The sequence below is a fragment of the Oncorhynchus clarkii genome, chromosome 28 (assembly GCF_045791955.1).
Source record: "Oncorhynchus clarkii lewisi isolate Uvic-CL-2024 chromosome 28, UVic_Ocla_1.0, whole genome shotgun sequence".
Classification (NCBI taxonomy): Eukaryota; Metazoa; Chordata; class Actinopteri; order Salmoniformes; family Salmonidae; genus Oncorhynchus; species Oncorhynchus clarkii.
The window spans coordinates 23029119-23042639 of record NC_092174.1 but is presented as its reverse complement, the minus strand read 5'-3'; the positions used below and the strand labels follow the sequence as shown (position 1 = coordinate 23042639).

The 13521-nt window shown below is 45.8% G+C and overlaps 1 protein-coding gene across 6 annotated transcripts in view; it reads right to left on the bottom strand.

Moving 5' to 3' along the window:
• Nucleotides 1-2562: 2562 nt before the first annotated feature.
• LOC139387200 (discs, large (Drosophila) homolog-associated protein 1a) overlaps nt 2563-13521 on the bottom strand; it is a 117745-nt gene continuing 106786 nt past the window's right edge. For 3 of the 6 annotated variants that reach the window (XM_071133269.1, XM_071133272.1, XM_071133271.1), the window contains exons 7-12: nt 7555-7952; nt 6973-7058; nt 4485-4918; nt 4163-4254; nt 3896-4048; nt 2563-3037 (exon numbers count right to left, since the gene is read on the bottom strand). In XM_071133269.1, the coding sequence (XP_070989370.1) occupies nt 2822-3037; nt 3896-4048; nt 4163-4254; nt 4485-4918; nt 6973-7058; nt 7555-7952 (1379 nt within the window). In that variant the 3' untranslated portion in view covers nt 2563-2821. Of the gene's footprint in view, nt 4049-4162; nt 4255-4484; nt 4919-6972; nt 7059-7554; nt 7953-13521 lie in introns of all 6 variants that reach the window. The other 3 variants (XM_071133270.1, XM_071133273.1, XR_011629138.1) reach the window with 3 other exon arrangements.

Here is a 13521-nt window from a genome sequence, read left to right as displayed (position 1 = left end):
ACCAACTCCATATTAATGCCCATGATTTTGGAATGAGATGTTTGACGAGCAGAGGTCCACATACTTTTAGCCATGGTGTGTAATTTAACACAGCACAAGGTTATTTGAACCTAAATAAAACATTTGGACAAATTGACCCCTGGTGTGACATTTAACCCATCTCCTCTCCCTTATATTGACAGGCAAGTTGTGATATGTTCATATGGATATCTGAATATGAATTATTGACAAATCATGCAATTTAAGTTTTACACAAACATATAGTTTTGAGGTATAGTTCCTTTGGATGAAGTAATTTAAATCAAAATGTAGTAAGCCAAGTAAAGCTGCAGATAGAAATTTAATGTGAAAGCTGATGATTTTTAATCTACACTCAGAAAAAAAGGTGCTACCTAGAACCAGAAAAGGTTCTTCAATTGTCCCCATAGAACCCTCTAAAATAACACTTTTTGGTTCCAAGTGGAACCCTTTCCCTAATACAAGTTTCTAAGTAGAACATTTTTCACCATCAAAGGGTTCTACCTGGAACCAAAAAGGGTCATCCTATAGGGAAAAACTAATATCAACTGTTTCTATGAGCGTCGGTTTCATAACAGAAAAGTGTCTGTTCTAGCAATATATTTTAATCTGAGCATTCGGTAATGTTTTCTAGGAACATGCCACTGTTGTTTCCTGCCATTGAGGACTCATGGTGGTCAAGACAGATGTTATCATAATGTGCAGGCATTACACACCTGTTTGCATGTCAAGACAATAGCATGCATCCCATTTCCTCCACATTTTGGGCATCTTTTTTAAATTATCTATAAATGGTATATATATATATTTTTTAGTTACAATATTGCAGATACATTGCAGTTTTTTGGTCCAATAATGGATCATAAATGCTGAGGCATCACATTGAAGAAAATCTCAAAATACATCAGTGCCACCCAGTGGTTAAAATAGGAAAAGCACATCAGGCTGACCGAAAAATTGAATCAGTCAATGGAAATGAATACTGGTCAAGACTGAGAACAGAGTTGATAATTATTTTATTCTGTGTTTATCATATGTATGCACATATACTCTCTATACAATACAACATAAGATCAGAGTAGCATGACAGACCACTGAACAGAAACAGTAAAAAAAAAAAAAAATGAAATCATCAATAAATAATTAGTTTGATAAATAAACAGATGAATTAGGTATAGATTTTATAATACTAATATTGTGTCTGCATGCTTACTGGCACATCCTCATGTATCACTTCTGTACAAACACACAAATGGTTATTTTCAAGTACAAGTGGTGTTTTGACTATGTACAAAATGTTCATGAGGCTACTTGACCGTATTGAAGAAAGGCCAACATGTCAACCGAGGAAATCAGGAAGCACTTTAAGAGACCCACAACCACACACACACTCACCTCTAAACACTGATGCACACAAAACGACACGCACACCCACACCCACATACTGGCATGCACGCACGCACGCACAAACACACGCACATGTCAATAACACACACACACACACCACCAGCACTAGGAGACCCTGATTTGACAGACTGAATTTCCATCTCTTCCTGAGAAATAACACAGAGCTAAGCCTGCTGGAGCATCACACTGGCCCACTTAGGATTTCACTAATATACCCAGAAACAGTTTACTAATAAAAGTAAACCACTGAACTTGCTACTGGAAAAACATTGTTAAGAAATAAAACGACTTGCATTCTTAGTGTCCCTCTGTTTTTAGGGTATTTCATATTGGGTGGCTCATCATTGCAAATATCCTCAGCTGTCATAAATCCACTTTAGACACGCATCAGACTTTACAAAAGGGAAAGCAGGATTAGTTGTCCTTGTACCAAGAATTTCTAAAACGTTTAAACAGATATTTCTCTGGAATAAGCAACTATGTCTTTACAATAGACAGCTTCAGCATGACAAACCAACAGAACTGGCTACAGAAAAGTGTTTTTGTCTCAACTCTGATCTTCACAGATGGGTTTCCAAAATCAAAGTGTTCATTTGTTTTACACATTTACTTCATCTGATTTCAAACAAATATTGCTTATGCATAATATACCCTGTTCGTTTGTCAATCATGTCACAATCAAAGAAAAAAGATTCAGAGGTTTGAATGGGACATGAAGCAAGGCATTCTGTTTGGCCCGTGCTTAGGTGAAAGTACAAAGAGCTAAAGAAACCAAATGCTCAAAGATCATTATTATTTGCTTTCTGTTAGGATATCAACAGCTGTCTACATTGATTAAGAATGCTATACATTTCACAAGATCATGGTGTATGTTACACAGGTGTGGGTAAAAGTGCTCAACTTTTTAAAAGAAGGATCAAGAAGCGGTCCTCTTCAGGCGAGGATCTATGTTACATAGATAGAAACGAGACCAGGATCTATGTTACATAGAAACAAGACCAGGATCTATGTTACATAGATAGAAACAAGACCATGATCTATGTTACATAGATAGAAACAAGACCATGATCTATGTTACATAGATAGAAACAAGACCAGGATCAAATTTGTGAGAGACAGATAATAATATGTAAGAGAAACAACTATACCGGTGGCATTTCTCTTCCCATTACGGACAGAATAGTGTGATTATATTACAAATACCCTGCACTTACCTATCAGTGGGAGTAGGTCTCTGTGTTTGTGTCCACAGGAACCATACTTTTAAAAGCTTGTGTGTGTTTACCTGTGTGTTTGTGTTCTAGTGGTGTGTGAGGTGTACTGTAAGTGAATCTGTGTGTGTATGTGTGTGAGCCAGGGTGTGTGTGTAGTGGTGAAGATGTGCTTGCCATGGTGCTCATAGCCTGGTTTGGGCCTCGGGGATATAGATCTCGATGCTGTCTGCGCTCTCAGTGGCTGAGTTCTGCCGCACCGACGCAGCTCGCTTGGCAGCCATCAAGCGCTTTCGCGCATCCAGCCTCTGCTTCTCGGAGCTCTCCAGGGACCTATCTCGGGCCAGGGGAGGCTGACCTTTTGGGGGTTTCTTTGGCACAGGAGGAGGGATCCGTTTCTCCTGAACAGGGACGACAAATAGTCAGTTAGCCGCCTCCCAGGGGGGATGGGGACAGGAGCGCAGACAGCATTTGCACACCTATAGCAGCACACGGCTAGAGTTACAGATAGACAACCACACGCGATGCAGCGCATGAAGTACGGTGGCCCAGCGAGGTCAGGCCTCGTGGTGCGTGGCAGATGGAATGACTTCTTAAAACCAGCTCACTGTCGACAAGAACAACAAAACAAAAACATGGAGAAGCGGTCAGAAAATCAATAGTATAAAAAGCAACAGCCATGATACAGTACAGTAAACACAACTCTATTGACTTATATGCAACACATGACAGGAAAATGGCAACATTCAACATCTTTTGGCGGTGAGGTTTTTCTCTGTGTTAAAATATGATTGTGTTCAAAACTATTGGGAAGGGAAAGGGCATTCCTAGTCATTTGTGCAACTGAATGCATTCAACTGAAATGTGTCTTCTGCATTTAACCCAACCCCTCTGAATCAGAGAGGTGCGGAGGGCTGCCTTAATCGACATCCACGTCTTCGACGCCCGGGGAAAAGGCTGTCAGTGGGAGTAGTGTATATGTTGTAATGTGTAAAGCACTTAATAAGGTATGGGGTACATCTAATAAACCCTCACCATCTAGACAAACGTCAGTTGTTGCCAAACCCCGCCAAAAACATTGATACAGTATGTTAATATAAAAGAATAGTGAAGTTACAACAGCGATACTAGACCATGCGATGAGTTACAAAGCTACTGATTTGTTTCGGCATGATGAGTGTGTCTCGGCTGGTCGGTATCATGATGTACTCTGTGTCATACACAGACAGACACTAGCTGGTTCTGGATGCCTGTTTTACCTTTCTCTCCGGGGGGTCCAGGTGCTTCCAGCTGTTGGCCTTCAGCTGGTGCAGCTCGTCAAATTTCAGGCTGATGTTCTCGATGGACAGCTGGAGCATGTCCCAGAAACCAGCCAGGTCCTGAGAGATGGGCCGCGGTTGGGCGTTGGGCTTCTGGTGACAGATCAGTAAAGAGGGGAAGAACAAAACAGAGTTTTATCTCAGCTTTAATGTGAAGAACAGGGGGAGAGGGACAAAGGAAGCTGGAGAACCAGAAGAGTCACTCACCAGGTTCTCCTCACAAAGCTCCCGGAACTGCTGGAACTTCTGTGACATCAGGAGCTGAGCACTTCCCACAGCAAGCCTTATTTTCCCCAAGACTGTGGAGAGGAAGATCATGTAAACACAGAACAGATAGCACACACACCAGTGGAGGCTGGTGGAGGAAGAACTCAGACGACTGGCTCAGTGTAATGGCTGGAATGAGCCCACTTAATTGTACCTTGCACAAGTACAATGACACACAGGTACGCAGCACCAGCCTCCACTGACACACACCCACATTTGTGATAGGTAGTGGTATAAGAGCCTTTGGACTGGGCAGACTCACCGTCATCAGGCAGCTCGTTCTCCTGTTCATCCTGCTCCATCTGTCTGCACCAGCCCTCCATGCGGTCTGTCTCAGCCTGCAGCAGCTTGAGGAACCAGCGCCCATCCCGTTGACACACTGACCTCTGGACCCCCTCCAGGGGGTCTTCGGTTAAGCTGTCGATCCAGGGATCGGGCGGGGGCAGGATGGACGGGTCGAAGCCCACGTCATCGTAGTCGTCTGAGGTACAGGCGTGGTAGTGGTTCCCCGAGCCCTGGATGCTGACGGTGGAGGCTGGCGAGGTGGCAGCGTCGCGCGAGTACTGGCGTGACACAGAGACTGAGGAGGGCAGGTCTGTCTCTGGGGAGTCCAGGGCGCTGTGTAACATGTCAGGCATGTCCAGGTCAGCCTGTACTGCGGCTGTTACACTGTTGGAGCGGGTGAGCCGCCGGTATCTGCCAACAGGGGGAGACAGACATCAGTGCCCAGTCTGAGGTGACCTGACCAGGAAAAACTCTGAACCCCAGTTTAAGCCTATATAGGGCCCAGAGTTTTTCCGGTTCAGATCATGTGGTCAGACAAACCTCAGGCCCTGAATTGAATCCATTCTGATGGACAGAAGTTGTATTTTACCACATTTTGAGACAATCCATGGCACCATGAATGAACATCCCACATAGAGAGGTAGTGTGGGAGGTGTACAGAGACAGAGTGAGGGAAGGGAATGGGCCCTAGGCTGCAGTCATCAAGAAGCAGGCTACTACTGTGAAACACCACCCACCAGCCATGACCATTCCTTTAGAGCGAGCACCCTACACTACAGACACACAGCAGAGCTGTACAAGAACAGCCTCACCATGCCGATGACTGTTGATGCTATATTTGTCCTGTACAACACTTAGGGTGGAGCAGAACACACGTAGGAACCAGGAAGAAATATACAATAAGGTTTAGTACATGAATAATTTCACTCTGATTCATATTAAAACTCCCACAGTCTAGTATGACCAGGCTGCCATAGTGGGCGGTCAGTGATCCTCATTAACAGAAGTTGAGACACCAGCTGCAGCAGTCAGCTACTTTAAAGTATTCCAGCATTATTTATCTAACTTCTATCTCCGTTATGGAACAAAAAAAGTGTAGAGAGTGTAGGCGTTTTAATTTGCCTCGTCAGACTGCAATTGCAGGTCAGCTGGAGAGGACGCAGCTGAAGTCACTGAAGAGGTGTTACTGGCGAGTCCAACAGACAAACACAACTCCCTCACTATTTTCCTTCAAGAGGAAGGGGGCCGGAAATGCCATAGTTCCAAATGTCTGTTTCACTAGCACAGCTGTTCCACTGCATTCAAAACCCTAGGCTCAGACTTCTTCCCCCAGAAACCCCCATGACTCCCTTGATAACGGCCTTCATTTGTAAACGGATGCCTTTCTCTGGACATTCCCACAAAAGGTATTGAAGGCAAGAAACAGTGAGTGACTGACATTCTGACCTGACTGAGAGGAGAGAGAGAGGGAGAGGGTGACACAGAGAGAGAGAGACAGGGAGAGGGTGACAGAGAGAGAGAGACAGGGAGAGGGTGACATAGAGAGAGAGAGACAGGGAGAGGGTGACAGAGAGAGAGAGAGAGACAGGGAGAGGGTGACAGAGAGAGAGAGAGAGACAGGGAGAGGGTGACAGAGAGAGAGGGTGACAGAGAGAGAGAGACAGGGAAAGGGTGACAGAGAGAGAGACAGGGAGAGGGTGACAGAGAGAGAGAGAGAGAGACAGGGAGAGGGTGACAGAGAGAGAGACCGTGACAGAGAGAGAGAGACAGGGAGAGGGTGACAGAGAGAGAGAGAGAGAGACAGGGAGAGGGTGACAGAGAGAGAGAGAGAGAGAGACAGGGAGAGGGTGACAGAGAGAGAGAGAGAGAGAGACAGGGAGAGGGTGTCAGAGAGAGAGGGTGACAGAGAGAGAGAGACAGGGAGAGGTGACAGAGAGAGAGAGACAGGGAGAGGGTGACAGAGAGCGAGAGAGAGAGACAGGGAGAGGTGACAGAGAGACAGAGAGAGAGAGAGAGAGAGACAGGGAGAGGGTGACAGAGAGAGAGAGAGAGAGACAGGGAGAGGGGGACAGAGAGAGAGAGACAGGGAGAGGGTGACAGGGAGAGGGTGACAGGGAGAGGTGACAGAGAGAGAGAGACAGGGAGAGGGTGACAGAGAGCGAGAGAGAGAGAGAGAGAGACAGGGAGAGGGTGACAGAGAGAGAGAGAGGGAGAGGGTGACAGAGGAGAGAGGGTGACAGAGAGAGAGAGAGAGAGACAGGGAGAGGGTGACAGAGAGAGAGGGTGACAGAGAGAGAGAGAGACAGGGAGAGGTGACAGAGAGAGAGAGACAGGGAGAGGTTGACAGAGAGAGAGAGAGAGAGAGACAGGGAGAGGGTGACAGAGAGAGAGAGAGAGAGAGACAGGGAGAGGGGGACATAGAGAGAGAGACAGGGAGAGGGTGACAGAGAGAGAGAGAGACTCACCCCCTCTCGTTCTCCACCTGGACACCAATTGATTGGAACTTGGACTGGTCCTCCATCTCCAAAGCTTCCTCTTCTGGTCCGTCCACCTGAAAATAAAATCATCAAAGAAAGAAATGAAATAATAAAATATACATTTACCTCTCAGAGTCACTACAATATACACATAGCGTTTCCAACCTCCAGTTCCCAGTACCTTCAACAGTACACATTTTTGTTGTAGCCAGGGACAAACATACCTGATTCAATACATCCAGGGCTTGATGATTAGTTGACAAGTTGAATCTGGTGTGCTTGTTCAGGGCTACAATTAAAATGTGTACTGTTGGGGGTAGTGGAGGACTGGAGTTGGGAAACTGATTTACAGAACACCAGGCTGAAGTAAATATAAACATCTGCCACTAGAGGACAGTATAGAGCAAAAGTAGAACCACATCCTGTCAACTCAGAAAGGGTATGGGGATCCAGTCTCTCAAAACCTTGCTCTTGTATCACCTAATGCATTTCTTATCATTCCCATATCAGATCAAACTAAATGTCAAATGACACCTCAAAAGTTGTTGTGAGGTAGCGTCTACCACAGACCTGGATGCCGATGGACAGCTGGCACTTGGCCCTCCTGGCCTGCTCCTTCCTGCTGTCCTCAGTGATCTGGGCCAGGGCAGAGGTGGTGGTGATGGTTATGGTGCTGTTTGAGACATGCTGACTGGCGGGGCCGTGGACCTGGGCGTTGGCCGCTTCGATGGCTGCCGTCAGGGCCTTCATGCTGTCGATGCTCTCTGTGGAGTTGGACAGGGCTGACTGGACGGTCATGTCTCCCCGGGGGTGGCTGTCCCTGTTCCCCTGGCCATGGCCATCCATGAAGGCATCCTGGGCCGACTCGGTGCTGCTCTGGGCTGTGATGGAGATGAAGGGTTTGGAGATGGTGGTGCGGGGCGGCACCGGGGGAGGGGTCTTCTTATAGGTGGTGATGCATGATGACACTGTGGGGAACCATGGGAGAGATACAGTACTTGTGAGGCAGGGGGATATTTAACACACACACATAAACAAACATACACAGTATGTCAGAGTTGCAGTATATCAAAGTATATTCTACTCTATATTCTACTGTCCCGCTGTGGACAGGTTCTGATGTTCTCATACATAGTCAAATCTATAGGCGATCAGCAGAGGACCATTATACTCACTGGTGTAGAGGGAACATGTCAATATCAGTAGTAGTAGTAGTAGTAGTAGTAGTAGTAGTAGTAGTAGTAGTAGTAGTAGTAGTAGTAGTAGTAGTAGTAGTAGTAGTAGTAGTAGTAGTAGTAGTAGTAGTGGTAGTAGTAGTAGTAGTAGTAGTAGTAGTAGTAGTAGTAGTAGTAGTAGTAGTAGTAGTAGTAGTAGTAGTAGTAGTATGTTGTGAGCCAACTAATACAAAGACATGGATAAAACACAAGGGTTTTTTAGTCTTCTCTTTCCACCTTTATATTTTTTTTACTATGCTCACCCTGTTTTTAAAGTTTATGATGTCGTGTTTTTGTGATAGCTTACATAACCTATCAAAGAGTTAGTTACCTGCTCTTTACAAGACAGAGTAGTGTTATTACAGCAAAAATAACGAGGTGTTAGTCATTTTTCTCTTCATAATGACACAACCAAAAGGTAAACATAAACCACAGTTCGGGAACAACCAGGGAGTTCCATTCTCCGGTAGGTCAGCGCCCATAGTGCCGAACTGTAGGATGTTAAATTGTGCGGCACATATTAGCAGACAGATACTCAGTATCTGTTCTGACTTTACATCACAGAGACAAACGCCATACTTCTATCCACAGTAACTGGTGAAACACATCAATACAGGTCCAACTGTACTAGACAAATGCTTTTCAAATGAGTTCTTAAAGTTGTAAAAAGTGAAACATACTTTAAGAACTCATTTGAAAAGCATTTTTCTCCAATACATCTCCAATACATCTCCAATGAGATATTTTATTCCATGGCAACATAGTCAAATCAAATCACATTTTATTTGTCACATACACATGGTTAGCAGATGTTAATGCGAGTGTAGCGAAATGCTTGTGCTTCTAGTTCCGACATTGCAGTAATAACCAACGAGTAATCTAACCTAACAATTCCACAACTACTACCTTATACACACACAAGTGTAAAGGGATAAAGAATATGTACATAAAGATATGAATGAGTGATGGTACAGAACGGCATAGGCAAGATGCAGTAGATGGTATAGAGTACAGTATATACATATGAGATGAGTAATGTAGGGTATGTAAACATAAAGTGGCATAGTTTAAAGTGGCTAGTGATACAATTTTTACATCAATTTCCATCCATTTCCATGATTAAAGTGGCTGGAGTTGAGTCAGTATGTTGGCAGCAGCCACTCAATGTTAGTGCTGGCTGTTTAACAGTCTGATGGCCTTGAGATAGAAGCTGTTTTTCAGTCTCTCGGTCCCTGCTTTGATGCACCTGTACTGACCTCGCCTTCTGGATGATAGCGGGGTGAACAGGCAGTGGCTCGGGTGGTTGTTGTCCTTGATGATCTTTATGGCCTTCCTGTGACATCGGGTGGTGTAGGTGTCCTGGAGGGCAGGTAGTTTGCCCCCGGTGATGTGTTGTGCAGACCTCACTACCCTCTGGAGAGCCTTACGGTTGTGGGCGGAGCAGTTGCCGTACCAGGCGGTGATACAGCCCGACAGGATGCTCTCGATTGTGCATCTGTAGAAGTTTGTGAGTGCTTTTGGTGACAAGCCGAATTTCTTCAGCCTCCTGAGGTTGAAGAGGCGCTGCTGCGCCTTCTTCACAACGCTGTATGTGTGGGTGGACCAATTCAGTTTGTCTGTAATGTGTACGCCGAGGAACTTAAAACTTACTAACCTCTCCACTACTGTTCCGTCGATGTGGATAGGGGGGTGCTCCCTCTGCTGTTTCCTCACCTCCTCCCTGTAGGCTGTCTTGTCATGGTTGGTAATCATGCCTACCACTGTAGAGTCGTCTGCAAACTTGATGATTGAGTTGGAGGCGTGCATGGCCACGCAGTTGTGGGTGAACAGGGAGTACAGGAGAGGGCTCAGAACGCACCCTTGTGGGGCCCCAGTGTTGAGGATCAGCGGGGATGTTGTTACCTACCCTCACCACCTGGGGGGCGGCCCGTCAGGAAGTCCAGTACCCAGTTGCACAGGGCGGGGTCGAGACCCAGGGTCTCGAGCTTGATGACGAGTTTGGAGGGTACTATGGTGTTAAATGCTGAGCTGTAGTCGATGAACAGCATTCTCACATAGGTATTCCTCTTGTCCAGATGGGTTAGGGCAGTGTGCAGTGTGGTTGCGATTGCGTCGTCTGTGGACCTATTGGTGTGGTAAGCAAATTGGAGTGGGTCTAGGGTGTCAGGTAGGGGGGAGGTGATATGGTCCTTGACTAGTCTCTCAAAGCACTTCATGATGACGGAAGTGAGTGCTACGTAGTCGTTTAGCTCAGTTACCTTAGCTTTCTAGGCAACAGTAACAATGGTGGCCCTCTTGAAGCATGTGGGAACAGCAGACTGAGATAAGGATTGATGAATAAATGTTTTACTGACTTTGGCTATAATGAAGGAGAGCCCACAGGTTTTGGTCGCGGGCCGTGTCAGTGGCACTGTATTGTCCTCAAAGCGAGAAAAAAAGTGATTTAGTCTGTCTGGGAGCAAGACATCCTGGTCCGCGACGGGACTGGTTTTCTTTTTGTAATCCGTGATTGACTGTAGACCCTGCCACATACCTCTTGTGTCTGAGCCGTTGAATTGTGACTCTACTTTGTCTCTATACTGACACTTAGCTTGTTTGATTGCCTTGCGGAGGGAATAGCCACACTGTTTGTATTCGGGCATGTTTCCGGTCACCTTGCCCTGGTTAAAAGCAGTGGTTCGCACTTTCAGTTTCGTGCGAATGCTGCCACGGTTTCTGGTTTGGGAAAGTGAGGTGTCTGTGGAGGAATGATCCATGAAGGGTGGCAGGATATTTTTGTTACCTCGATAGCAAGAGCTCTTGCTCTGTCTTGGCCCCAGGTTCTGTCTGCTTTGACAAGTACTTCAAAACGGACACTCTGACAGGACTGAATAAGTAGTATCGTGGCCTTTGCCCGTTGTTTTCTCTCTCCTTCCTTCTTATACACAGACACACGCACTAATTTGATATTGCCACATCTGAAGCGAACACACTTTTATGATAGAAATCTAGCTCATTTTGGGGATTTCATTTTAAAACATGGTGTGAAAAAGAGTAGGCCTCATCTTTAGCCTTGACAAGGAAAATAAAAAATCAAGATTGTTCTGAAACTATGCAAAATGTTAATATATTCAGTAATTTCCTTTCAAAACACTGTCTTCCATCTATCCCATTTCCTCTTTCAAATACGACAATAAAACTAATTTCAAATCTACATCCTGTATCTCAACGGCTGCAGTTTTATGCCATATCTTAAATTCTTAAATTAGACAGACAAAAGAACCTCATCTGAAATAATTATAAGTAGAGGCAAAAGATTCTGTGGTAGCCAGCTACTGTATTTTCCATGCGAGTTCTCCTGTAGATGTTTTTGATAAGTGATGGCTGGCAGGGAGCACACAGACACACACCAGCTCTGCTCTGACTGAAACTGTGGAGCTCATTAGTGTGTGCAGTGTGATCCCCTCCTGCCCCGGGACGCCCCTGGCCCTACAGCTTGTTTCTATGCCTGGAATGGGAAATAAGAGTGATTTTCCTGTTATCATCTGAAAATGTAAAGCATGATTGGAGGTCTACAGTCAGTTTATGGGAATTAGATGTGATGGGTAGAGAAGCACAGAGGCACTTTCTCTAGTTGGTAGGCTGAAGATATTACTGCAACAACTTGACTGTGTGTGTGTGTGTGTGTGTGTGTGTGTGTGTGTGTGTGTGTGTGTGTGTGTGTGTGTGTGTGTGTGTGTGTGTGTGTGTGTGTGTGTGTCTGTGTGTGGTGTACGTGCATGTGTGTAAACATTGACGACCAAAAATTCCCTGTATATTACACACACATAAAACATATATTTAATAATAGTAGAAGGTTCCTCCAGGGTTGTGTATGGCCTTTGACAGTGGAGGAGATAGTGGCTTCAATATTTTCTTATCACATTTTCCTTTTCAGTACACTGTAAAAAACAAGATTCAATGTACAATTGTAAGGCAACCAGCTGCAATAGGTTTGAGTTTTCTCAAGAAAATGTTCACACACAAACTTTTTGTTGTGAGTTTGCGCAACAACATTTTTGCTGAGCAATCTCACGATCCTATTGCAGCTGGCTGCCTTACATTTTTTACAGAGTTTGGTTTCAGCAACTACGGTGGATGCATAAGCAGACCAGCCCAGGACAGTACAGCTCAGTTTGGCTCAGCTCAGGTTAGCTCAGCAGTGTGAAAGGGTATCAGTATGATGAGATGTGTAGCCTTGTGTTGTTGTTGCCAGGAGAGGGAGAGCAGCCTCCTCATCAGAGCCAACTAAGTCTGGTCTTTCTTAGAGAGCAGCCTCCTCATCAGAGCCAACTAAGTCTGGTCTTTCTTAGAGAGCAGCCTCCTCAGCAGGGCCAACTAAGTCTGGTCTTTCTTAGAGAGCAGCCTCCTCAGCAGAGCCAACTAAGTCTGGTCTTTCTTAGAGAGCAGCCTCCTCAGCAGAGCCAACTAAGTCTGGTCTTTCTTAGAGAGCAGCCTCCTCAGCAGAGCCAACTAAGTCTGGTCTTTCTTAGAGAGCAGCCTCATCAGCAGAGCCAACTATGTCTTGTCTTTCTTAGAGCAGCCTCCTCAGCAGAGCCAAATAACCCTGGTCTTTCTTAGAGAGCAGCCTCCTCAGCAGAGCCAACTATGTCTGGTCTTTCTTAGAGAGCAGCCTCATCAGCAGAGCCAACTATGTCTGGTCTTTCTTAGAGCAGCTTCCTCAGCAGAGCCAACTAACCCTGGTCTTTCTTAGAGCAGCCTCCTCAGCAGAGCCAACTAACCCTGGTCTTTCTTAGAGCAGCCTCCCCAGCAGAGCCAAATAACCCTGGTCTTTCTTAGAGAGCAGCCTCCTCAGCAGAGCCAACTAAGTCTGGTCTTTCTTAGAGAGCAGCCTCCTCAGCAGAGCCAACTAAGTCTGGTCTTTCTTAGAGAGCAGCCTCCTCAGCAGAGCCAACTAACTCTGGTCTTTATTAGAGGACAGCTTCCTCAGCAGAGCCAACTAACCCTGGTCTTTCTTAGAGCAGCCTCCTCAGCAGAGCCAACTAACCCTGGTCTTTCTTAGAGCAGCCTCCCCAGCAGAGCCAAATAACCCTGGTCTTTCTTAGAGAGCAGCCTCCTCAGCAGAGCCAACTAACCCTGGTCTTTCTTAGAGAGCAGCAGCAGAGCCAACTCTCTGGTCTTTAACAGAGAGCCAACTAACCCTGGTCTTTCTTAGAGGACAGGTCCCCAACAGAACCAACTAACCCTGGTCTTTCTTAGAGGACAGGTCCCCAACAGAGCCAACTAACCCTGGTCTTTCTTAGAGGACAGGTCCCCAACAGAGCCAACTAACCCTGGTCTTTCC